A 26914-nucleotide genomic window follows, 5' to 3' on the forward strand; every position below is an offset into this window, starting at 1 on the left:
AATTATTCATTACTTTTTTCACAATACAATCATTACTTTTTCTCAATATTTATCTACTTTTTTTCTATAATTTAATAATACGATCATTACAATTCTAAATAAATATAATAATTTATAATTGGAATTGAGTGGAGTTAAGCTCCATTGCATTCCCAAACAAAGCCTTAGAAAATTCTAATTCTATGTTTAGTGCTGAGCATATTAGGATTGAAATTAGGATATATCAAGATAAAAGTATTACACAACTAATTTCAAGAAGAGGATGAATTAAGTGTTGATTGGGATATACTTCATTTATTAAAAGATGAAAATACCCTCACTTTTTATCAAATTTTGCATTTGAACAATTTTTTTTTGGCTGAGCTGCGTTGAAGGAGGGGCCAATGGTGACCTGACGCCTACCACCACCGCTCCCGATGAGCTTGGTGGCGAACCCAGAGGTTACCGGCGACCTCACTTGGAGCACTGGTGACGACGTCAGACCCCACCGCCTCACAATTGTCCCTCTCTTTCTCTTCACTCCAAGAGAGATATGAGATAGATAAAGGTTGCAGTGGCCCGATTCCAACCACCACAACCCCAATCGAAGCCGTTGGTGATCTCTTTGTGACCACTAGCGACTTTGATTGTTGCGGCGGCGGCCACTGTTAGGCCACTACCACGCCTCTCACCAAGGAGAATGATTTCTGCAGCAACGGTGGCCTAACGCCTACCATCACCGTCCAGACAAGGTCGTCAATGACCACATCGAAATGGTGGCTATTGCCGTCAATTAACCATCGCTTCTCCATCCATTTCCGATCCAAATCTATTTTTTCCTTTATGATTAAAATATAATTTTCAAAATTATTTTAAAATTTTAAAAATTAATTTTTTTTAATTATGGAATAAATTGGTCATTTTACCTTACTATCCTAATCCTAAACTTAAATATACTCCAAACACTTAGACTGGGGTATTGTAGATCTCAGGGATTTAAAATATTATCTCATCCCGCACTTATCTCAATCCTTAACCCAAGGAGGCATAACTGTTCAAAAAGACTTATCTCGGCCATCCATATTATATTTTCGAGAGTTCGGTCCCACATATGCACATGATATTCCCGTGAATTCTCTAGCTATGGATAATAAAATTCAACTCATACCCTACAATGATAAAGTGAAATATTGTTATACATACAGGCATATCGGAAATCTTGAAATCTTATCGCTATCAGTAATTTGCGTTAACCCAATTTCTTGAATAGCAGCCGGTCGCAGGAAGTCGAACCTGAAACAAGTTCCACGTCTACGCAGTTAAAATGTTTTTGAGTCTTTCTACCAACCAGCAGCAGGTTTAAGAGGAAAGTACATCAGCATAACTCACCTGGGCCCAAACGGACAATAACCAAGGTGAAGGTAAAGGGAAAAGAGAGAGAGTAGGGATCCAGGTGGATTTGAACCACCAACCTCCCAAAACCAGTAGCCAGCTGGTCAGGGCGCTCTTCCGTTTATGAGCTTATGGATCCATTTCACCCGTGAAAGGCCGACTCGGGCTACTACGCTTACAGCCCAAACTGACTCTTGAAGTGACACGGTCAGGATCAAGATTCATAGAACGAACAGGATTAAACATAGCATTAGATACCGTCAGAAAGGAGGACTCGACCTGGTCCTGAGCCGGCCTCATCAAAGAAGGACCAGTCTAGCAGAACAATATGCAATCCAGTGATCTGTTTAAAGGGACCATTTACTCCTCAGCCCAGACATCCTGTTCTTGCAATAAACACAACGCTCAGGAGCTCTTAACCTTCTCGACTCCAAGACGGCAATCTGTCATCTGATTTATTCTGCGAAAAAAAGGGCCACGACTGTCTTCACCATGCTTTATCTTGCAAAGAGAGAGAAATCGCCCAACCACTCTCTCCTTCGAATTAATTTTTTTTAAGAAAAAAAATATGAACTATGTACTTAATAAAAAAAAAAAACTGTATAGAGCGGAGGAGATGACTTTCTGACCTGACCTTTTTGACGGTGTAGATATGAAGAATGTGAGTCACATAGCCACTTTGATAGAACCGTTTAATGTGTACCACCGAAGTCACCATATCAACTACATGTTCCCACCAATTTTCAGAAAATTTTGAAAACCAATCCTTTAAAAATACCTTTGTAAACGATCATGTTTTGCAAAAACTGTGAAAATATTCTGCAAAAGGGATTCGAAGAATACAGCTTCTCATTAACCAACCAAAACTATACGGAAAAAGAGTACGCACAGCGCCCAGTCCAGATATTATACCGAGTTATTATACCGAATGCGCAGTGACTGTATAGGTGATGAGTCTTTACAGATCAGACATCCTTTGGAGTGCATACAATGACAAGTCATCTGCGCAGCTAATGTAGTCGCAGTCTCATGTACATCACCAACTAGAAAAATATACCACGGAGCCAAACAGGCTGGGCAATCGTGAGAGACATCTCACACCCATTTGCAATACTGCTATTAGGTGGCTCATTGCCAGCAAGCAAGTCATCACCAAACAGAGCATTGCAGATCGCAACTTGATTCAAGAACATCGAGTGCCCAAAAACAATCTGCCGAACTTTAATTAGCAGTTGATTTGATTATCACCACTCATCAATAAAGATCCCACAAACGAGTAGAGGTACAGATGGAAACACACGGACCAATATCTCGATACTGAGGCAAGAACTGCATATTCTTGATCCGCATGGACGAATAGCCAACAGAAAATCCATGAGCTATCAGCTATGACCTGACACTCAACTGCAAAATATAATAACAGGGGTCAGCATAAAAAGGGTGACATGCTCGATCACAATAAAAATTATTGCCATGTGCATAAATGATTGACTACCTTAGGATGGAAGGTAGCAAAGATGGGCTCCGCAAAGGTAGCAAAGATGAGCTCCGCACAAGCAGCCCAAAGAACGCAGTGCAATCTCTTCTTCAGAGCAAATGACTTGCTCACCAGTAGACATATTCCTGCCCCTAAACAGGCTCGACTAAATTCCATAATGTTGGGGGATAACATCATGCTACACCAATAGGGTAAACAAGGCCTACCACACTGAGACAGATATTACAACCGCTTCCAGTCAAGGAAGCCCAATAAACCGCGAGCGCAAGTTTAACTGCTGCAATTAATTACAATATCCAGTAACAAAATAGCCAATCCATGCCCCCAACAACTAAATCACATAATTCCATCATATGTCTAATGCAATATGGGAAAGAAAAGTTTCCCAAAAGTGAACAGTATAACAAGCATATATATATATATATATATATATATATGTATGTATATGTATGTATATAAAAGAATATAAGGGATCATACTAGGGATACAGGTCAAATGAAAACCGATGCCGACAATAACGGAATGAAAGTACTCGAGTAATCAGGGATCGTGATTAAGTCTTGAATGTTTGTATAATGACATGGCAGGCAGGTATTGCATCGATACAACTTTTATAAAAGGATACTACGTAGATTCAAAACAAGAATATCTGCTCTATCCATCTGAGGTATGTAGATTTACATACAACTAACAAGGAATAGACTCGCATCTTCACCGTGCAGGGATAGGCAAGTGTTGGATTTTCTCAATTAAACTCAGGAGATGAAAGCTATGCAGATGAATGGCATATTTTATTTCAAATCAAGCGACCGTGAACGTCTAATTTAGTAAGTTCCACGAGCTACAGATATATGATTTTTCAATGATAGAGGCTTTTACCTTGAGAAAAATTTAAATTCGAGGGAGGGAAGTTGTACCTTTTAAGTCAAACAACATCGAGTTCCGTATTGGAGCAACTCTCCGGCCATCCGCATTGATCAGAACCGAACCGTTTCAGATTTCGGCTATCAACCCGCTTGGGCAGTATCAGAGTAGAACAAGGAAGGTACAGACGGTAGTGCGAGAGAGAGCGAGAGAGAGAGAGAGAGAGAAAGAAGGCAACGCCACACAAGGGGGGAGAGCTGGGCCTCAAAAAAAAAAAAGTCCCCGTACCATCTCCCCCCACAAGCAAAAAACGAACCTTTATTATGTTTTTTGTTGGCCTGCCATGCAAGCGCACCTGTCATGGCAAAGGCCGTGCAATACACTCTTTTCTTTCATCTCGCAGCTTACCATCACACGGTACCTGGTTCGTCTGCCTCGTTACATGAAGAAGGCAATACTTACACAGCGTATCAGCGAAACTTATAACAAGGCCGCTGACTATAAAAACGCTTCTTCGAGGCCTTCCCAGAAGGTGATTCCATTGATGAACGACCTCCGGCAAAAGATGAGAGAGTCAACGCGCGATCAGCTGTAACATCTCCATCTGCAAGAACAGACCGCGAGAAATCGAGGAGTCTGAATAAGGCAGGATGTGATTCAATTAGCATCGCAATCACAAAGATGGAACAATATTCAAGAAAAAGGAAAGGATTTGTTAATAGCAATACCTCGTCGACCTCCAGCGTACCGTCTCGGAAGCAGTCAAGAGGAGATAGTCAACACATCACCCGAACGATCTCAGCTTCTAGGCCACATGGAGGGTAGTCAGCTGCAACCGGGGGACCCCACTCCGGACGAAGCCGAAGGAGCAGAGTCGATCGGAGGAGTTCGTTCGATCTCATTCAGGCGAACAAGCTTATGGGGCTGAACATTCAGCTTCAGCCAGACCGCCCAAATCCATATTCGATCGATAGATCGTCACGATATCTATCAGAATATGGAGCAGATGCAGCTGGAAGCATCATCGAGATAACAGGATCTCACAGAAAGGGAGCCTCTCAGAGAGAGAGAGAGAGAGAGAGAGAGAGAGAGAGAGTCAGACGGAGAGAAAGGAGAGGCAGAGGTTGGGAATATATATGCGTCTGAGGCGGTGAGAGAGCCTAGGGTTTTTGAAATGGACGGTCAGATTTGCGTGTCGAGATAGATCGACGGCTTATAAGCGGAGGAATCGTGGAAAAGATATTTTTGTGGCCATAAATAAAATTTCATATTATTTTCATATATTAGTTGGCGTTACCGTCACGCGAAGTAAGAGAAAGTTCAAAGCCCCATGGAAGGGTTCTCCATGGGCCTGCCGCATTACTCAGGGCTGATCCCAATGGACCTGATCAAACGGGCTTGGACCCCGTGACCCACATACAAGGTTAAGATGCATATACTAGTTACCCGTAATTTTTTGCGAGTAAGGTTATTTTAAGGGGAACTTTTAAAAATTTGACATCATATATTCTTAAATTGAAACAAGCATATAATGACAAATTGAGGATAATTCAAAGTGAATTATAATACCAAATATGGATGAGCAAAATGATAATACTTAGAAAACATATTGCATTTTCTTGAACTTTAAAAAATTATAATAAATAATTTTCATGCATTTTGCAACAAAAAAAATGCAAATAATCTATTGCCAAAAATTCTTTTTGCGAATTCATAATCTTAAAAATTTTTAAATAGGTTTACTTTTACTATTTCAAAGTGGATAATTTTTTAACATGCTTATTGTAAATCAGTAAATTTTTTCTTTAGTTACTAATTGTGTAAAAAGTTTTTCTATAAGTATGTAACTTATGGAAATTAAATTTTTTTAATCAATTTTGAGAGTTTTTATTTTAAAATCAACTGTGATTTACTATATTTGCTTTTATGACCCTATTTATTGTTTTATTGTTTTGTAATCAAGTTTATATATATATATATATAAAGTAATTTACACTATTATCACACAGAGTGCCTCTCTTATTTTACGAGAGCTTCCATCTATGCCTTTTCAATGAACCCTTACAACGTCTCTTTGAACTCCCTGTACTAACAGAACGTAAATTTTCTCATTTTTATCTCATCCTTTTTTTTCTAACTAGGAACACTTTTAGTATTTCCAACGACTGATTTGTTGCAAACAATAAGCATGGAATTAATTTGCTCCATTTTTAGCCATTTCTTTTCCACGTATTACCATGACAACTATCCCTTTTATCTTTATACTTTTCTTCCATTTCTTTTCCACGTATTACCATGCCAACTATCCCTTTAATCTTGTAAGGTAACATTTTTTTTAATTAAATGATGAAGATAGTCAACATATATGATGCAAATAAATACACAAAAAAAAAATGCAAATAAATACACAAAAAATCATAGGTATGGAGTAGATTTATCACAACAGATTGGCGGATGATGATAAATAATCGTTTATTTTAATCTAATAAAAATTCAAAATCATACATATATATATATATATAGTAAATCAATCTTAGGGAAATATCGTGCAAGAATAGAGGTGTGAAAAAACTAAAACAAACAGATGTATAAATGAATTTTCATGCCCACTATTCAAAGGATATTTACTATGACAAAAAATATTTAGTATTTCGATGAGTCATAGTAAATTATCAAGAAAACTTTAAAAAACTTATAATAATATATCAGCACTATAAATAATGCAGACATATATCTAACAACTGTTGAATATGATTAAAAAAATAACATATTCATTTAATCAAAGTTGAAAAGTTATATACAGGAATCTCTTAGTTAGAAATTAAAATTTTTTAGCAGTCAAAAAGACGATTAACCCCGAATTGAGAGTTTTCAAAAAACAGCCTCATATGCACTGCTCAACTTCCATATATTATAATTGATTAATATGTGTGTGTCAAGCCTTAATTAGAAATTAAAATTTTCGAGTAGTCCAAAAAGCAATTAAACACTACTTGAGAGTTCTCGATTTTTATATATTATAATCGATGTGTATGTGTGTGAAGAATTTCATCCAGTCTTGATATTCACGGTCTTTCATAATTTATGCTCTCTATCGATTCTTAGTTATAAATTTGTACATATAAATATTAAAACATCAACTAAAAATAATAGATCATCGTTATATTGTATATTTTGACATATATTTTTTGAAAAAGTCGATTTAAAGTATGTAAATGTAAAGTACCGATGCAATGCGAGGATAAAAAAGACTAGTTTATTCTTACCTAAGTCGATACCTATTGGCAATGGCCGAAACCCCTCCAGAATAGATCTCCATGCCGTGGATTCGAATTGCCCGAGCTTAGGCTCTCTTGAGAAGAGTCCGCCGATCTGTGTTAGATGATTTCTTGTACCACAAATGAACTAGGAATATGTAAGATAAATCTATCATTTTTTTTTCTTATCTTCTGCACCTTCTTAAGCCATGGCCAAATTTGGCGTCTAGGCCGAGATCTGGACTCGAGACCTCATGAATCACGCGCCTCGAAGAGGCTCGAGCACCTCTCAGCTCAGCTTGTAAGCCACCAAAGGCCTTGACAATCCTGGGATGGGTACGTTTGCCCCTGGGAGCAGCAATATTAGCTCAGTATAGTGGACTACACGGCCATTCGTAATATATTTAAGATTCTTCAGTCCCACAAAACGCAACATGATTTTCTCATGAAATCTCCTGTTAATGTATAATAGAATTCATCTCATGACCGATATTATATGATAAAGTGACAAATTGCGAGATATACGGGACATATCAGAATTTTCACTACCTATGATGTACCTCAATTTCTCGATCACTCGTAGGCAGGAAGAGCCTATCTTAATTTTCCTTGCCTCAATTTCTCGATCAGCCAGGAAATAGAACCTGAAACAAGATCCCTATCTGCGCCTTTAACAAGCATGAGGTTTAAGGGTTAAAGTACAACAATATCTCTTCAGGCCCAAACTGACAAAAACCAAGCAAAGGTAGAAAACATGGAGGAGTAAACAAGGGATCCAGGTGGATTCGAACCACCAACCTCCCAAAACCAGTAGTAGGGGACTGGTCAGGGCGCTCTTCCGATTTTCGAGCTTATGGATCCATCCCTAAGAAACAGCTCAAGCGACATTGTCAGGATCAATATTTATGCTAGGAACAGGAATAAACGTGGCATTTGGTACCGTCAGGACAGCATACTCAACCTGGTCCTGAGCATGGCATTTGATACCGCCAGGACAGGGAACTCGACCTGGTCCTCAGCACGCTTCATTAAATGACCGACCTGATGGCACAGCATGTAGTGCACTGATCTCTTAAAAGGGACCATTGATTCCCTCACAGCCAAAACCCAGCCATCCTGCTAATTTGCAATAGACACAATAGAAGACAATGGATGCTCCTTCCTAACACGATGAACACCGAGGGGAAAAAAAAAAACCATTATTGAAAGCCACCTTCCGCCATATCAAACCAAATTTGCCATTGATTTTAAGAAAATTTCTGAAACCCAAATCCTTGGAAAATATAGTTGTAGAGGCATTACAAAAGCTTCAAGTAAGAGACTCCGCTTTGTAAATCCAGTGAAAAGTATTTGGCATAAGGTACTTGGAAGAATATACGCTTCTCATTAACCAACATAAACTCCAGTGAGAAATATTTTGCATAACGTGCTAAGAAGAATATAGGCTTCTCATTAACCAACATAAACTCCAACAAACTGTAAGCAAAAATGTGCAGGTGCAGGCAGGATTCAGTTGTGATACTGAATGTGCGCTGTTTGTATAGGGGACAAGTCTTACAGAGCAGCCTCTGTGAGGGCGTACAATGACAAGATATACCCCGCGAACTAGTCTAGCCGACATCTTACAGTCGCGACAATAATTGGCAACACAGCCATGAGATGGATTCATGCCAGCTAGCAAGCCATCACAAAGGGGTGGTACTCTGTTTCAAACTATGCCAAGCGCCCAAAAACAATCTAGGGAACTAGTTAGCAGTCGACCATCTTATCACTGACCGTCAAGAAAGATCCCACGGACATGTAGACATGCAGGTGAAGCCGCAGATTGTATGGATCAATATCTTGATACCGGGGCAAGTCCTATGCAGTTTCTTCAGGCTTCAGAGCAGATGACTGCACACCTATAAAGATAATGGATGGCCGACAGAATTCCTTAAGCCATGACCTGACACCAGCAAATATAATATCAGTGGTCTGCATAAAACCAATCACTGCAATCGAGCATAATGTTTTCAAAAGAAATATATAATTGACTACCTTTGGATAGAATGAGGCCAACATGAGTTCCACACAAGCAGCCCAAAGCCAATCAGCGTCTTCTCCAGACTTCAGAGCAGATGATTTCACACCTATATAGACATTCTTGTACCTAAACAGGCTGGACTAAATTCCAGGAACCGGATGGATCACCTCTTGCTAGACCAATGGGCTAAAAAAGGGCTTTACACCGACAAATATATTACAACTCCTAATAGTGCAGGAAACTTCATCAGAAACCATGCTACTCACTGTTCCAATTAATTACAACCTCTCATGACAAAATGGCCAAGCATGCCCTCCAAAATTAATGATCAATTCCATTATATACCAAATGCAATATAGAGCGGTAGAGGTTCCCAAAGTGAAAAGAATATCATGAGCACTTCATAAGACAAGAAATAGAAGGGACCGGGCATGGACTTTGACATATCAACGCATCGCTTACATGTTATGTATGCATGTCATTAAGTATTGATAATGTAATGCAAAGTACTAAAATAATTAGGGATCGTGATTAAGTCCTGATAGTATTTTTAATTATACCGGAGGTAGAAGTTGCATAGATAAAGTTTAACATAATCAGATAGCTGACAGTTTAAAACGTGAACACCCGACATATCCATTTGGGGAATTTATGTTTAGACTCGACTATAATAATAAACTTGAATCTTTATAGTTGATATTTTCAGACTCCCATAAGAACACGCGAGATGAATCAGACGTGAACATCAGAGCTAGAAAGTTTACCCGAGCTAAGGATGAAATAATATTTTATTATAGAGATTCTACCTCGAAAAAAATTTGGTCTTGAGGGAGTGAAGTTGTACCTTTCAGCCGAGCAACATCGAGTTCCATATCCAGCGTTTAGTTGTGGTGATATTGTCTTTCCAAGGGAAAGAATAGTGTAACTTTCTGGCCATCCGCATTTGTTCGTAACAGATGGATTCAGATTTGGGCCGAGAGTCGAATATGAAATTGGGGGAGCGAGAGAGAGAGAGAGAGAACGAAAGGGGGACAAGGGAAAGGGAACACGACGCCACACAAGGGGGGAGAGCCGGGCTAAAAAAAAAAAATTCCCGTACCATCTCCCCCCCGCAAACCAAAAAGAAAACCCTTTATTATGTTTCTTTTGGCCTGCCATGCAAGCGCACCTGTCATGGCAAAGGTCGTTCAGTACACTCTTTTCTTCTCGGCTCACCATTAACTCACCATCACACGCTACCTGATTCTTCAGCCTCGATACAAGAAGATAGCAATACTTACACGGAGTATCAGCAAAACTTATACCAGGTCCAACGAATACAAAGAATCTTCATTGCGGCCCTCAAGGAAGGTGACCCAAATGATGAACAACCAGGGTCAACAACTGATATGCTGTGCTACCTCCATCTGCAAAAACAGAGAGCAAGAAATCAAACAGTTTGAAAAACAGTGCGTGATCTAACTAGCATCGCATGGATGGACAAATAGCCAGGAGAAAGGAAGGGTTAGCTTATGATAGATTACCTTGCCGACATCCAGCACACCGCCTCAGAAGAGAGAGTCCACACATGAACTTGACGATCTCAGCTTCTAGACCACAGGGAGGGTAGTCAGCTCCATACCCACGCCGGAACGACGCCGATGAGCTGAGTCGATCGGAGGAGCTCGCTCCATCTCAGATTCAGGCGAAGAAGCACATGGAGCTGAGCTTTCAGCTTCAGCCAAACCGCCCAAACCCATACTCGATCGATAGATCATCATGAGATCTATCAGAACCTGAAGCAGATGCAGCTCGAAGCACCAGTGAGATGACAGGATCTCGAGCAAACGGAACCTTGGAGAGAGGGGTAAAGAGAGAGGCACAGACGAATACGATGAAGAGAGAGGCAGGGCTAGGGTATATATATGCGTCTGAGGCGGTGATAGAGCCTAGGGCTTTTGAAACGGACGGTGAGAGATCGACGGCTAATAGCGAGAAGGATCTCGGCGTGTTTGTCATGAACGAGATTTCTTTTGCGCCATAAAATAATATTTCATTATCTTCATGAATTAGCTGGCGTTGCCGTCACGCGAAGTGAGAGAAAGTCCAAAAGCCCCACGGCACGGCTCTCCGTGGGCCTGGCTCCATACTCAAATGGGCTGAGCTTAATGGGCCTGATCTAACGGGCTTGGACCTCGCGGCCGAGATACAATGTTAACATTTATCCATGCCTAAACTCAAATACCTATCGGCCGAGACCGCTCCAAATCGGGTCTCTATGCAGCAAGTTGGAATGGCCTGAGCTTGGGCTTTCTCTCGATGAGAGTCGGCGGAACACAAATGAACTAAGAAAGCGCTGCACGTATAAATTTTTTTCGATTGCAATGAAGGTTCATGGGCCTAATATATTAAAAGAAAAATTTTAAATATCTAATAAATGAACGCGGGTAGTCCTACTAGGTATCGAACTTATGATCTCTTAGTCACTAGGCGAGAGACGTAACACTGCGCTATATTATCTTTGGGTATAAATTTGCCGTGTCAGTGTCGACCAAAATTTGAAGTACCTCGAGCTTTGTTATCTATCGAGAAAGTTTGGCAGTGCATCCGTATCCAGTAAGGTGTGTGCGCGTAATATTAAACGAACCCTCCAATCTAGTAGAGGGGCGTCGCCCACTTGAAGGGTGAACCCCAACAACTACTTTCTCCCTTTTTATCTTTGTCCCACAGCTTATTTCTTTTTCTTTTTCTTTTTCTTTTTTCGCGCTTAGGTCATGCCCAGTAAAATGTAATAACAAATTTTAAATGGTTTTACTCATAACAATATTGTAAATAATTTGATTGTGGAATTCTTGGTTTGCAAATCTGAGAGCAAAAGAGTATATCCGTCTCCGGATTAGTTTATCCCCTCGCCCACTTGGTAGAGAATGTTTACCTCATGATCAATTGTTAAGGGAAGGTGTTCAGTGGCATATGACACGTGATGATTTTACATTTTTGAGGGCGGGTGTCTCCGGAGATGATGTTCAGTCTTTATGACATGGTTTTGATTATTTTTACCTATCAAAACCTAAACTCGCTGGAGCTATGAAATCTTCAAAGTGATCCATAATCATACCAAATATGAGTTGACTATTCGACTGCCAATATTATAAGGGTAATTGTGGGGTCTACAAAGCTGATAAAACTGGAATTTAGGCGCTTAGGGAGGAGACACTGACCATGTGACTAACCCCAGCCCCCAGAGTCACTTAACTAAAGCAATGGAAGGCCTATCTTCCCTTGCAAGGCAAATCTCCACTGCTTTAAATGTTCAAACCGACCCTCATATAAATGTGCAAGAAAATTCCACTTCCGGACCGAAGGAGATACTGATCGATTCAAACGCTCTCATACGTTTATCACGGAAGATAAGCATTCGTGTATGTATTCGTGAAATCCTTCCGTAGGTTTTCCCTTGCAATTTTGGTTTCGAGCTTCCTCACATGATGCAATGCAAGTGTTCTTGAGGAGGGAACGAGGTCATTCCCCTGCATTGACTATCTTAGGTGCTTGCATTTTCATCAACAGCCCTTCGTAAGGTCAATTCGTCCTTCCTAAGGAAACTCCATGTGCTTGAAGGACCCAAATTCAATCCTCTTGCTGTTAGGCCAAGAAACCGCTTCACAACAATCACGGCCCCCACTTCTACGCTAATCTGAGAAACTTGCACCAGACCAAAGACTGCCATTCTACCTTCAAAGCCCGACGTCATAGGCAAAACTATGCGCCGAGGCTACAGAGTAGAAGATGGCGTTTTCTCTTGAGCTGCTAACGCCCTCGAGTCCTCACAATCAACCGTCAGTATCATTCCCCTTCATTTCCTTGTTGGCAATCGTGATCATATATGCCATGATCGCCTACTTGATCATCGACTTTGTTGGCCCAGAGGAGGATTTAGATAGCCAAGCTCCGGTCCCACGAGATGGGCCTTCGGGCATGTCCCTTGAAGAGCTACAGGACCTCCCACAGTACGGCTACAGCGGAGAGGCTTCGAGGAGCTGCGCAATATGCTTAAATGGCTATAAGAAAGGAGACATGTACAGGATCTTCCCTGTGTGCCGACATATTTTCCATTGCCAGTGCATCGATACTTGGCTATTGAGAAGCCGCTCCTGCCCAATTTGTCGTTCCCCTTTCGGATGCAGGGCGAGTTTAGATATTGTGTGAGTAGAAGATTCGGAGCTCTTTCACCTCTTGTAAATGTTATGAAATGAGATGCTTCACTCAATACTTTACTCGTGGAATCATACTCTTCCATTTCTGATAGTAGGTGAAGTTTCACAGTTCCAATGAATCTCACATTAGTCGCAGGCTCAGAGATAGCACTAGAAAACAGAGAGAATCGAACGAAAGGTTTTATTGCTTATGCACCCGATCATCAAAGTAGAGTGGACTGATTGAGATGATTATCGACTCCCTTTAAACATTTCCACCGAATCACCGTTTTGGTAGTATTCAACCTTTCAAATTCGAAACGAAGTCAATCTTCCCAGGATAAAAATCCAGAATTAGTATTCAAGAGAGAGCCTTAATATATGGACTTCGACGTAGATTTATGCCACGAACAGGATTAAATAGCATTAGATACCGTCAGAAAGGAGGACTCGACCTGGTCCTGAGCAGGCCTCATCTAAGAAGGATCAATCTGTCAGAACAATATGCAACCCAGTCATCTGTTTAAAGGGACCATTTACTTCTCATCCCAGCCATCCTGGTATTGCAACAAACACAACACTCAGGAGCTCTTACCCAACAGGATAACAATAATCCCTTAACTCCAGGACAGCTATCTGTCATCTGATTTATTCTGCGAAAAAAAAAAAAGGCCACGAGTGTCTTTACCATGCGTTATCTAAGAGAAACAAATCACCCAACCACTCTCCTTCGAAGGAAAAAAAATATGAATTATGTACTCAAGGGAAAATAAAAAAGCTGTATAAAGCGGAGGAGATGACTTTCTGACCCGACCTTTGTATGACGGTGTAAATATGAATAATGTGAGTCATCATAGCCACATGATAGAACCATTAAATGTGTACCACTAAAGCGCCACCATATCAACTAAATGTTACCACCGATTTTCAGAAAATTTTGAAAACCCTCACCTGGGAATTCACTAAAAATATCTTTGTAAAGGTATTTCAAAAGATTAAGGTAAACTATCATGTTTTGTAGAACCTGTGAAAATATTTTGCAAAAGGGATTTGAACAATATAGCTTCTCATTAACCAACCAAACTATACAGAAAAAGCGTAGGCACGGCGCACAGTCCAGCTATGATACCGAATGCACAGTGACTGTATAGGAAATGAGTCTTTACAGATCAGACATCCTTTGGAGTGCGTACAATGACAAGTCATCTGCGCAGCTAATGTAGTCGCAGTCTCATGGACATGTAACCTACCACAGAAATATACCATGGAGCCAAACAGGCTGGGCAATCGTGAGAGACATCTCACACCCATTTGCAATACTGCTATTAGGTGGCTCATTGCCAGCAAGCAAGTCATCACCAAACAGAACATTGCAGATCACAGCTTGCTTCAAGAACATCGAGTGCCCAGAAACAATCTGCCGAACTTCAATTAGCAGTTGATTTGATTTTCACCACTCATCGATAAAGATCCCACAGACGAGTAGAGGTGCAGATGGAAACACAAGGACCAATAACTCAATACTGAGGCAAGAACTGCATATTCTTGTTCCGTGTGGACGAATAGCCAACAGAAAATCCATGAGCTATCAGCTATGACCTGACACTCACCTGCAAAATATAATAACAGGGGTCAGCATAAAAAGGGTCACATGCTCGATCACAATAAAAATTAACGCCATGTCCATAAATGATTGACTACCTTAGGATGGAAGGTAGCAAAGATGGGCTCCACGAAGGTAGCAAAGATGAGCTCCGCACAAGCAGCCCAAAGAACACAGTGCAATCTCTTCTTCAGAGCAAATGACTTGCACACCAGTAGACATATTCCTGCCCCTAAACAGGCTCGACTAAATTCCATAATGTTGGGGGATAACAGCATGCTACACCAATAGGGTAAACAAGGCCTACCACACTGAGAAAGATATTACAACTGCTTCCAGTCAAGGAAGCCTAATAAACCGCGCAAGTTTAACTGCTGCAATTAATTACAACATCCAGTAACAAAATAGCCAATCCATGCCCCCAACAACTAAATCACATAATTCTATCATATGTCTAATGCAATATGGGAAAGAAAAGTTTCCCAAAAGTGAACAGCATAACAAGGGATCATACTAGGGATGCAGGTCAAATGAAAACCGATGCCAACAATAACGGAATGAAAGTACTCGAGTAATCAGGGATCGTGATTAAGTCTTGAATGTTCGCATAATGACATGGCAGGCAGGTATTGCATCGATACAACTTTTATATAAAGGTACTACGTAGATTCAAAACACGAATATCTGCTCTATCCATCCGAGGTATGTAGATTTACATACAACTAACAAGGAATAGACTCGCATCTTCACCGTGCAGGGACAGGCAAGTGTTGGATTTTCTCAATTAAATTCAGGAGATGAAAGCTATGCAGATGAATGGCATATTTTATTTCAAATCAAGCGTGAACATCTAATTAAGTAAGTTCCACGAGCTACAGATATATGATTTTTTAATCATAGAGGCTTTTACCTTCAGAAAAATTTAAATTCGAGGGAGGGAAGTTGTACCTTTTAAGTCGAACAACATCAAGTTCCGTATCCGGCACTTAGGTTGTGATATTCCAACTTTCCAAAGGAAAGAAATGGGAGCAACTCTCTGGCCATCCGCATTGATCAGAACTGAACTGTTTCAGATTTCGGCTATCAACCCACTTGGGCAGTATCAGAGTAGAACAAGGAAGGTATAGACGGGTAGGGCGAGAGAGAAGACGAGAGAGAGAGAGAGAGAGAGAGAAATGAAGTCAATCTTCCCGGGATAAAAATCCAGAATTAGTAGCCAAGAGAGAGCCTTAATATATGGACTTCGACATAGAAGTACCACAATTAGTCCTCTTCTCACAGTTACCAGGGATCCAAATAAAAGCCAAGAGCTGAGAAAGGATCAACAGATTCACAAATACACCGTCATTCGCTATATTCACTAGACAAGAGTACTTAGGAACAAAAGGGATACACCATCATTCGTTCAACAAAATTACTCAATCACATTGTTGAGCATCCAGATTCCTGTACTATCGTCCAATTGCCTACAGTCCTAATGCAATAAGATATTGAAACCCCGTTAGATAATTTCACATACCAGTGGAGCCAAACCCACCTTCGCCCCTCTGAGTGGAGTCCAAGGAGTCGACCTCCACAACTTCGGGGGTAACGATCTTCTCTATGATCAGCTGAGCAATCCTATCACCAGCCTTCACCTCAAAGTCAACATCAGAGTGGTTGAACAGGATGACACCAACAGGACCTCTGTAGTCAGCATCAATCACTCCTGCTCCAACATCGATGGAGTGCTTCCACGCAAGGCCAGATCTCGGAGCTGCAAAATTGCCATAATTCCCATTTCCCGTAAGACAGTATATAATACTTGTGATTCAGGCAATCCAATCTTCCGTGTGTAAGGCGGAAGCCTCCAAAAATGGTTTTTCAAAAATGGGTGATCAAAAGATTGAATCACTACGCCTATCTTGGTGGTCGTTACTTTTGGTGGTCTTTCTTTTTGGCTGACTCATCTCCCTGTTCTATTGTCAGAAGCATCCAGCAGCGCCATGACAATCAATTAAGTCCTGGAGTTTTCATCGAGATCCGCTACCCGCTTGAAAACCTTTTCCTTTAATTCTTTAAAGGCATCGGATTGCCTCAGCAACTTGGTGAATAGTTGGCCAATCCATCTCGAAAACAGAGATTGAAAGAACAACCGGTTCCATCCCTGCTAGAAAGAATCATGAAAAGCCAGTCGGACCAGCCTTTACCCCTGGGTCTAGTCCTGAAGCTCCCGCCTCTGCCAGTCCAGTTCCAAAACTATCCTCTGTCTAGACAAGAATCCAAGAAGCAAGGCTACGAACCTCGACTAGGGAAGTTAGAAAATGCCTAGCTGACCGGGCACGGAATCGGGGATCTTATTGTCCTGTGAATCTCCAAAACCTTCGCTACAATCTTATGCCCCCAGGGATTGTTGCTTAACTCCTAGCTCTAAGACTAGGGCTATTCAAAGAAAGCAAGGCAGGCAGGCTATAGACTGTGAGAAGGATTTGCTGCTTTCTCACTTGTATGACATGAAAAATCAGCACAGAATCAAACAAGCTTTCCGCTTGAGGCATTTTAACTTTCCAAGCATTTCATCGAACACATGAAGATTTAAAAAAAACAAAAAAAACTAGTACCTTCCATTCCCAGCTGATCTGTTTCTGATGGTTATTCAGTAGTAAAGACCAGAAGATAGCTATTCAAATGTCCATAGAATGAAACCTTACTAGCCTATATACACCAGAGAATGTATACGGCAGCGTATACATACACACATATATACATGTACATATAGAAATGGAACAACCAAAATTACCTATACGAGCATATGTTCCCGGTGGTACTGCAATGCTCAAGTCTGTGTTAATCAGAGCTTTTCCTCTCGCCGGCACTTTGGCTTCACAAGCACTGACAAAAACCAAACAATGAAGGCGTTCCCCCATTAGAATCAAAGTAAAAACAAGTCAGATGGTCTCTCTCCATTCGATGAAGCGCGTACCTTGATAGATCGTAACCGGCGGAGAGAGGAGAGCCACGGGAAGGCAGGATGGCCTTCTCCGAGAGCCTCACCACCTTGAAAAAAGGGGCGGGCTCCTTGTCGGCGGGCTCATCGACGCCGTTCTGGTGGAGCTTCGGGACCTTAGGCACCGGTTCCTTAACCTCAGGGCTGTGGTTCTGCATCTCCGGCTGGGCCATTTTCCGAGTCCGAGCGAGAGAAGGGCAACGGAGCCGTGAATATCGGGGAAAAGGAGAGGTTAGGCGGGGAAGAAGAGAGAAGGGTTTGGTGGGTTTAAATAGAGGAATGCAAATGCCCGCCCCCATTGATGTCGGGCTCGAGCAAATGGCGCCAATATCTCCCGCCAAAGTGACATTTTCTTCCGCGAATGCGTTACAGAGAGCAGAGGGCATTTGTTCTTCTTTTCTCAGATGACGATGGTAAAGCAGAAAAAGCCCAACGAATGAAACTAGTGGGCCGGGCCTTGCGCTTACTCAGAATTGGGCCAAGAAGACCCAAAAGAGGCCAGTATTGGGCTTAGACTGATACTCTCTTTTTTGGGAAATTACGGCTAAAATCCTAAAAATTTGTGGTTTTTGTTAAATATTTCGTTTTGGCTAAATCAGTGCTATAACATATAATCAGTCCCATAACATATAATCGGTTTCATTTCATGATGAAGAACGGAAAGGATTACCAAAACAATGGCAAAAACAAAAGGGGGCAAAGCTCACATTTGGAATGAAGAATTGCAGAGGAGACCGAATTGAACCAATTCAAAAATCCATCACCTCTTACCAAACAGAAAGCATAAATAGATATATCAAGAAAGAGAGGCACATGAGACTCGTACAAGGTTCCATAGAAGTGGAACACACGGACAATCAACACGGCATCAGATTCTGTCTGTCCGTCTGCTTTTTTCATCACCGAATTAGTGCTTCGTCTCAAAACATTTCTATGGAAACCAAAACCAATTGAAAGCATTTCAAAACGACAACTTCCCATGACGATTTGATTGGAGGGAAGCTTCATGTTATCAGATAATAAGCGAAGTATGTAGTCAACACTGATCAATTTGAGTGTACAATAAGATATAAACGTTCATCATCTGCCACATCGCTTCCTCACCTTTTTCGGAAAACCAAAAAACGTCGAAACAGCAGACATTGACTGAGAAATTGTCGGTAGGTCCATTTGACACCAAAGCAACAGCAAAGAGCAATGCGATGAGCTGGGAAGCCAACCTGACTTCACTCTGCGCGCACCGTTTTATCCCCTTCGGCATTGCAATTGCCATTGGAGGTGTGGGTAAGATGTTGCAGACTGACCCAGACCTATCACACTCACGATCGCAAATAGCAAAACCAAAGACTTGAACTTCATTAATGAAATAATTCAGGATTTATCACCTCAACAGAGAAGAGGAAATTCTAAACCCTAGGAAAGGGCCACCGAAAAGGATGAAGGAGTTGGGGTCGCCCTGATTTTTAAATAAGAGAAATTTGTCGAATTTGCGTTTCCTCCAACGCCGTTTAGATAAGCACACTCGGGGAGAATTGGGCTTAGACTGATACTCCTTTTTTTTTTTGGGAAAAATTACAGCTAAAGTCGTAAAATTTCATTGTTTTATTGTTAGTTGAGTCTTTTATATATATATATATATATATATATTTGTTAATCAGGAGTTTTCGGGTTTCGTTCGATTAATCCCCATAACATCGTGAATCCCCGATGACGCACGTAAAGGATAATTATGCCAAAAACGCTCCGGTGTCTCCATGAGATTTAAAGCTCCCCCTTACCGCGAAACTAAACTTCTTGGATTTGAGTCTTATATTTTTTTTGCTAGATAAAAAAAAAACATATAAGACTCAACTCTAAGGAATCTTAAGGTGTGTTTGTTTTTTAAAAAATTTTCAACTCAACTCCACTTATCTTCAATTCAACATCATAATTATTACTTTTTTTCATTTTAAAATTTTTTTATATTAAATTCTCTCAACTATTAATTACTTTTTCACAATTCAACAACACAATCATTACTTAATCATTATTTTCTTTCAATTATTTATTACTTTTTCACATTTTTTCTTATAATTCAACAATATAATCATTACAAACAAATTAAAACTAAAATTCAACTCAACTCTAAATCCAAACACTCTTATATGTTTTGTCTTGAATAAATCACTCATATAACATATAATTTGTTATACACCTCCAGTCCAACTCGTAACCAAGCTGTAACGAACGATGACATAAAACATAACAGTCATTAATTATTGATGTGGCATGCTCCTCATGGCACTCTCTTCTGATGTGGCATTATTTAGGCAAATAAAAAATTATAAAAATTATAAAAAAAAAGAAAACGATAAAGATCCCCGATGGAGAATCCAGCGAGGCTCTCAGCAGGGAGGGACTAATGACTTTGCCCACAGCTAACAGCCCTATCGGCGAGGTTGCCGAAAGCCTCAATGGAAGTCAGCGACCTCATTGAAGGGGTTGTGGTCACCGGCGTGGCAGCCAACCCCCACATCCTCTCCCATTTGCATACAATTTCACATCCTTCGCTTTAGCTTCCGCCTGCATATCCCATTTGGGCATGGGAGCTCCCTTTCTTCTCTTCATTGCCTGCAAAATTTTACCGATTGGGGAACTAGCTTGTCAATTTTTGGCATTTTTCAAGTTCTTCAATAGATTGCTTCATAGCAGATCTATTGCTTCAATTTTCTGAAGGGCCACAAGCCAGATCTAATGCTTTTATTTTTTGCTAAATAAAAAAAAAATTCGATGGTATTAGCTTGTAAAAGTATTTCAATGTCAGAAGCAGTCATAAGTTGATGTCAATGCCACCAAGAATTGGGGTTTTCCATTTCGTCCTCGTCCAAGAGAGGACGACCCGCCATAGTCATCCCCATCCTTTCCCCAAGAAGCCCTTGCCCTATTCACCTTCTTCCTTTAATCCTTCCCCGTCTCCCTCTGCAACTTTGAGCAAATAAAAAAAAAATCAATAATAAAACCCAACTCCCCATCGAATTGGGTGATTTCTCCAAGTGGCGGCTCCCACCCCTCGGGATGAGGCAGTGGGCACCTTGAGAGAACGCGGAAGACCTCATCCCAAGGGGATGGGGGCAGCAGGCGAGCCCCCCCACGACAAGGAAGCACGGAACTTGAGAAAGGGCTAGGACTTCTTCTTTTTTTTTTTTTTCCTGTTTTATAAAATCCTTTTCTATTATTTTATATGTAACAAGTGAAAAATATTTAATGGTGTTAGTGGTCACATCATTCCCGTGCTCGGTTACGATATGGACTAAAAGTGTACAACAAACCATACATTATAGGATTGACTTTGTCAAAATAAACACATAGGACTCGATGGACAAAAAATAAGAACTTTTAGGACTTCGACAGTAATTTCCCCCCTTTTTTTTTGGACCGGAGAATGATAAACTTAAGTAACTACTAATGTCAGCTGGGTGAATTTTTATTTTTTTGAAAAATAATTTCAACCGATATTAATTTTAAAAAAGAAAATTTAAATTTTGTTCCCTAAATATATCGAAAACCAAAAGGTATTACAACCCATCCGCGACCTCCGTTCAAAGATGGCAGCTGTAAGCACCAAACCCCATCTCCAACTCTATGGAATTTATTTATTTGTTTTCTCTTTTGGTGCTGAGATCCTTGAATCGAGGTGTCGTGGCCCTTTCGGCGGCCACCCACCCCCCAATCGAGTGGCTGATGGGCTAGGATCTTACGCTAAGACCTCTGTCAATGAGTGGGTGACCGGCGCGGTGGCCTCCATCCCCGTCTAACCCATGCTACAAGACGCAACATCATTTTTCTTTAAATTTCATTATCCTATTTTGATTTGAGTACGGTGGGACATTAATTTGAGGGATTGGTTTTCTAAATTTTCAAAAAATAAGTTAATTTATTTTCAATTATATATATATATATATATTTATTCATTTATTAATGATATAACGCTTTATGAATGGAACTAGACAAAAAGTCGGATATGCTACATTAGTAAAACTAACCGTATCGGTCCAAAGTTGACGGTTTGTCCAACATTGAAACAATTCAATTATCAGTTAAAAACAATTCCAAGTCAGGTGTCTCAATTAACATTAGGAATCTTATCTTACTACTTGTCAAAACAAAAAGGAATCCCTGTTCCCGTCCCACCCGGTGGTAATCTGCATTATTCTAGTATAATAATCTGCATTATTCTAGTGTGATTATACGCATAAGGAACGTGAATTGTCAAGGCCCAACCAAATATGAAAATCTATAAATCTAGAGAATTCATATAAACTTTTCTAGAAATTGACATAGATTCCAATTTTTGAAAGAAGCTGCGCATGAATCTTGATAGCATTTGCTTACTCGTAAAGGAAATAGCACGATCAGTGAATTAACACATGCTCAAAAGTCACCACTTAACTTGCTGTTGACACATTATCCTCTGATGTTAGGAAAGGTAGAATTCGGGTTGAGGTTCCATTGCTATGCTCAGAAGGTGCATATCAGATCATAGACAACTCATACGTCCAGACATAAATTTCAGCATCTTCATCACAGCAAAGCAAGGCGAATGTCAAGGTTTCATTTCATGATGAAGAACGGAAAGGATTGGAAAACAATGTCAGAAACAAAAGGGCACAAAGCTCGCATTAGGAATGAAGAACTGCAGAGGAGACCGAATCGGACCAATTCAAAAATCCATCACCTCGTACTAAACAGAAAGCATAAATAGATATATCAAGAGAGAGAGGCACATGAGACTCAGACAAGGTTCCACAGAAGTGGAACACACAGACAATCAACACGGCATCAGATTCTGTCCGCCCGTCTGCTTTTTTCATCACCGAATTAGTGCTTCATCTCAAAACATTTCTACGGAAACAAAAACCAATTGAAAGCGTTTCAAAACGACAACTTCCGACGACGATTTGAATGATTGGAGGGAAGCTCCATGGCATCAGGTAATAAGCGGAGTTTGTAGTCAACACTGATCAATCTGAGTGTAGAATAAGATATAAACGTTCATCATCTACCACATCGCTTCCCCACCTTTCCGGAAAACCAAAAAAAAAAAAAACCAAAACCGCCGAAACGGCAGACATTGACTGAGAAATTGTCGGTAGGTCCATTTGACACCAAAGCAACTGCAAAGAGCAATGCGATGAGCTGGTAAGCCAACCTGACTTCGCTCTGTGCGCACCGTTTTATCCCCTCCGGCATTGCAATTGCCATCGGAGGAGTGGGTAAACGGTTGCAGCCTGACCCCTACCTATCACGCTCACGATCGCAGATAACAAAACCAAAGACTTGAATTTGATTAATGAAATAATTCAGGATTTATCACCTCAACAGAGAAGGGGAAATTCCAAACCCTAGGAGATGGCCACCGAAGAGGACGATGGAGTTGGGGTCGCCCTGATCCTTAAATAAGAGAAATTTGCCGAGTTAGGGTTTCCTTCAACGCCGTTTATATAAGCACACTCGGGGAGAATTGGGCTTTCAGTTGGGCTCATATTATGTGTTTAGACACTTCACCACTATCGGCCCAAATCTTTTTATTTTTCTTTTTTGGCGTTTTCTTTTTTTGTTAGAGAGAGGCCTATAAATCAAATATAATGAAGTATATAAATTTTAATAACTAATATAAAATGGTATGAAGTAGTCCCGTTACGAGTACCAAATCTAAATTTCTTGATTACCAAGCAAAAACGTATACTGTCGGATTAAACCCTGTTTGATTTTTTGAAATTTATTTATCTAATAATAATTTTGGACTTCTGAGGAAAAAAAATTTTAAAGAAAAAAGAATACGAAATTTTAGGAAAAATAATCTATACATGTGGAACAAAAAGGTTTAATTGTCAGGTTGGAAATCTCGATTTAAATGGTCGTTCTGTTTTGCATCGATAAGGATCATATTCTTATTATGTCGAATCGAATTTGATTATCAGCAGCTTGCATTCTACGAGTGCTATCGATTCACCAATTAATTACTCTGGCCTTCTATGAAATGCATCGACACAAATCGTAATTCTCCTTTTTTTTTTTTGCCTATTTACAATGTAATTAATCTTCTTGCTTTCTTTTCCCTCCAATTGTGATCTCTACAACTTTATAAAAAATTAAAAGGAAAAGGACCAAAAAAAAAAAAAGAGAAAGAAAGAAAGAAAAGAGAAGAAGAGATTTCTTGCTAGCTGACGATTCCATGATCTCCATTTTCCGGTTCCCTCTTCACGTCCGCCGGTGGCAAGAAGCAGTCCATCGACAGCCCGCAAATGTTGAAGTCGACCTCCTCGATCGTCCATGTTTCCTCTATTTTCCTCTTGTGGTGCATTGCGCCGCCATACCTGAACAACGTCACGCATGTCTTCCCACCGTGCGCAATGTTAATCCCGTCTACATACCTGTCGCAAATAGTACACATTATTTCTATAGTTTTGGGACAATAAGTACGTTTTCGGTTTATGGCTAATACCGACTAAGGTTATCCTATGCATAACATGAATAAGATACTGCAAATCATTCTGTGTTATGTACATACCGATAATCCCAGATATCGGTCTCCATGGTAGTCTCCCAGAAAACAACATCGCTTCCCTTCCCCTTATTGTTGTTTTTCATCCGCACCAGCTTCGTATCCTCGAAGTGGACCAGAAGGCCCGTTCGCTGGCTGAAGTAGCCCCACACCTTGTGGTGGATGAGCTCGGTGTTGGGCGAGCTCTGGGCTCGTAGGATACTTGGGGGTGCCTCGATCTTAAGCACGAAGCAATCCTCCTCGTCGGTGGTCTTCTCTCCTATGGTCTTCTCTCCTATGCATACCGCCTCTAAGAATAAATTGACAGTCGACCTAGGATCTAAGCCCTGTACATGTACAGAAATGATGAAACATAATAAAAAATCATTGGACTAAAACTAAGGGAAATTCGAAATCAGCCCATAATGCGATTGTAATTGATGAGTACTGACGTACCTGAAAGAACCGGCGGAGGGGCCGTGGCGGGCCTCTGCTGGCGTGACAAGGCTGGGAAGAGGATTGGTTCCAGCCGACCTTGCCATCGCTACCGGCGCTGACCTTGAAACCCGAGACAACGAGCTCTAGGTACCAGAGGTCGGGGTTCTTCTGCCACAACACGAATCCTCCAACTTCACAGGCTCCTTGAGGGTGTACGCTGCCATCGGTCTGGCGCATCTCAGACCCGATCATCTTCACTTGCCCTACCGCGTACATGCTGCACACTGCGTTCAGCGTCGCCTGGCCACCTGTGGCAGCTACGTACTGTTGGACAATGTATTTCGCGGTTGATGCTTCCTATTACAAATTTGAACTTGTCATTTATATAGGCTCTGGGATTCTCTATAAAAAAACCAGTTGAGATTAATTCCGATTGCTCGAGAGTACGAAGATCAGTCCATGGTTTTTATTGTCTGCATTTTTATTTGCATGCTGGTAATGCATATGTTATTATTCTGGCTAGCTATCAATTAACATCTACCTGCTGGCCTGCACAAAGTAAATCTTCTCGATGAAGTCGGTTGATTAGGATGAAATTTACGAAATTCCTTAATAGCATTTTTGGATCGCAGGTTATGAAAGGTTATGGAGGGATGAGTGCCATACACTCACCTCTTGATGCAGGCGGTTCAACGAAAACTGCAAAAAGATTTTTGTTTTTGTTTTTTGTTTTTTGTTTTTTCTTTTTTTTCTCGGAAGCAAAAACAAAGATTCAATGTGTAGATGCCAGCCGTTTTTCCATAATTATGTTTCTCCAAGGAAACATATGCAGGTCAGATGAAGACCAATCTTCACAGCTTCAGATGGAAGAATGTCACATTATACAGGTCGATATGTAATAACCTTGGACCCGAATGGCGAGCAAGAGAAGGCGGAGAAGAAAGAAGTTGCTTACGATGGAGCCGTCCCTAATGGGCCGGGTGAGGGCGTGGTCGGACTGGACCTGGAACGGGATGAGAGGGGCTCCCACGAGCTTGAGCAGGGCCATGAACTCGCTGCTAGAGCCTGAGGACAGGTGGGACGTCGAGGATGATGATGACGACTTCCCGTCGCCCCCGGCGGATGGGGCCCTCATGAGGGCCCGGAGGTTCTGCCAGCGTACCACGGCATTGGTCCCCATGTTGGTGAACATCTCCTCCGGTATAGGGACCTCCAGCACCGTGTCGAGGCCGTCCTCCTTGTCGAAGTTCGGGCATAGCTTCCGCATCGAGATCGAGGATTGCCTGTACATAATTACAGGGAATTGTGTTGGAGGAGAACGGAACCTAAACGGAAAAGGAGGATTGTAGAGCCAATGAGAGGAATAGAGACTTCCTCCCGTTTTCTGGCTCTTTTGAGATTTTTTTATTTATTTAATTTTAGTTGCACGTTAATTAGTTATGTTTCGTTGTTTGTTATTTTTGTTGTTTGGTTTGATGGATTTTTTTTTTTTGGAGGAATTGGGTAATTGGAGAGATTGCCTCCTCTTTGGGGGGCTGAGGGACAACCTTGGTCGTAGGGGTCGTGCATGCACGATTTTAGGAAGGGGATCGTTTTGTTTCGGACACAGCACAATTAAGGATTATTCAAGTGTTTTTTCGCATGATCATCCTAACTTTGGATGAACTGGCCGGACAAGGTTCGCAATCGACTTCCTAAAATTTATGCAATTAAAAATCGATATATTCATCTTCCGTAACTTGAATGATTTATAGTTTCTTATCGGATCCCGCCTCCGATCCAAATCATATGTTTGATATAAACAGTCCTACCATATGATTCATATATCATTGGAGTCCATAATTTTTGGGGTCTAAGGGCCTGGTTATTCGATTTGATGTTTATTGGGCCGGAATAGGACTTCTGAGATATTTGGATGTCCTCCTTTTATTCACGTCAATGGTGCAATATACAAGCTGAGCAAATCTGACTTGAGTATTGCAACAGCCCGATCTGAAATCTCCAGCGAAACCCGATTCGACTTGGACTAAGCTTCATTGTCAAGGTTTAAGCTCACCTCAACAATCATACCTTAGATGGGCTGTCCCGGGACGGCTGATTTTGGCACGACAAAGTAAAAAAAATGACCACGACGACACTCAACTTGGAGCTTGAGGTTGTATGTGCCTATGTGGGT

The 26914-nt window shown here is 41.0% G+C and overlaps 3 protein-coding genes, 2 long non-coding RNA genes and 2 other non-coding genes across 17 annotated transcripts; 1 reads left to right on the forward strand and 6 right to left on the reverse strand.

Moving 5' to 3' along the window:
• Positions 1-1102: 1102 nt before the first annotated feature.
• LOC116198805 lies at positions 1103-10907 on the reverse strand. Of its 9 annotated transcripts, none has more exons than XR_004155385.1 (6): positions 10537-10907; positions 9028-10419; positions 4462-8935; positions 2867-4369; positions 1369-2775; positions 1103-1272 (listed from the first exon to the last, which is right to left on the reverse strand). It is a non-coding gene; the product is annotated as an uncharacterized LOC116198805 (long non-coding RNA). The 9 variants fall into 9 exon arrangements; XR_004155384.1 differs by having other exon boundaries at positions 1103-1831; positions 2001-2775; positions 10537-10906; XR_004155390.1 differs by lacking the exon at positions 1103-1272 and having other exon boundaries at positions 2203-2775; positions 9028-9238; positions 9858-10419.
• Positions 10908-12781: 1874 nt separating this feature from the next.
• Positions 12782-13201, forward strand: LOC116202595 (RING-H2 finger protein ATL39-like). The gene has a single exon (XM_031534199.1). It carries the CDS (start codon positions 12782-12784, stop codon positions 13199-13201), a length of 420 nt encoding a protein of 139 aa, XP_031390059.1.
• A 1036-nt stretch (positions 13202-14237) lies between these two features.
• LOC116198789 (deoxyuridine 5'-triphosphate nucleotidohydrolase) lies at positions 14238-18116 on the reverse strand. 2 transcript variants are annotated; one of them, XM_031529038.1, is made up of 5 exons: positions 17754-18116; positions 17571-17662; positions 15740-16547; positions 14890-15070; positions 14238-14798 (listed from the first exon to the last, which is right to left on the reverse strand). In XM_031529038.1, the coding sequence occupies exons 1-3, from the start codon at positions 18074-18076 to the stop codon at positions 16303-16305; spliced, it is 660 nt and encodes a 219-aa protein (XP_031384898.1). In that variant the 5' UTR covers positions 18077-18116; the 3' UTR covers positions 14238-14798; positions 14890-15070; positions 15740-16302. The 2 variants fall into 2 exon arrangements, with proteins under 2 accessions (XP_031384898.1, XP_031384890.1); XM_031529030.1 differs by having other exon boundaries at positions 14890-16547.
• Positions 18117-18782: 666 nt separating this feature from the next.
• Positions 18783-18869, reverse strand: LOC116193403. The gene has a single exon (XR_004154309.1). It is a non-coding gene; the product is annotated as a small nucleolar RNA R16 (small nucleolar RNA).
• Positions 18870-19902: 1033 nt separating this feature from the next.
• Positions 19903-23231, reverse strand: LOC116198829. Of its 2 annotated transcripts, none has more exons than XR_004155394.1 (2): positions 23131-23231; positions 19903-22332 (listed from the first exon to the last, which is right to left on the reverse strand). It is a non-coding gene; the product is annotated as an uncharacterized LOC116198829 (long non-coding RNA). The 2 variants fall into 2 exon arrangements; XR_004155392.1 differs by having other exon boundaries at positions 19903-22930; positions 23131-23219.
• Positions 22737-22823, reverse strand: LOC116193402. The gene has a single exon (XR_004154308.1). It is a non-coding gene; the product is annotated as a small nucleolar RNA R16 (small nucleolar RNA).
• Positions 23232-23922: 691 nt separating the features above from the next.
• LOC116198782 lies at positions 23923-26156 on the reverse strand. Its single transcript, XM_031529017.1, has 4 exons — positions 25694-26156; positions 24757-25095; positions 24328-24647; positions 23923-24190 (listed from the first exon to the last, which is right to left on the reverse strand). The coding sequence occupies exons 1-4, from the start codon at positions 26027-26029 to the stop codon at positions 23977-23979; spliced, it is 1209 nt and encodes a 402-aa protein (XP_031384877.1). The 5' UTR covers positions 26030-26156; the 3' UTR covers positions 23923-23976.
• Between the last annotated feature and the right edge of the window lie 758 nt (positions 26157-26914).

This window comes from Punica granatum, chromosome 1, assembly GCF_007655135.1.
Source record: "Punica granatum isolate Tunisia-2019 chromosome 1, ASM765513v2, whole genome shotgun sequence".
NCBI classification, from domain to species: domain Eukaryota; kingdom Viridiplantae; phylum Streptophyta; class Magnoliopsida; order Myrtales; family Lythraceae; genus Punica; species Punica granatum.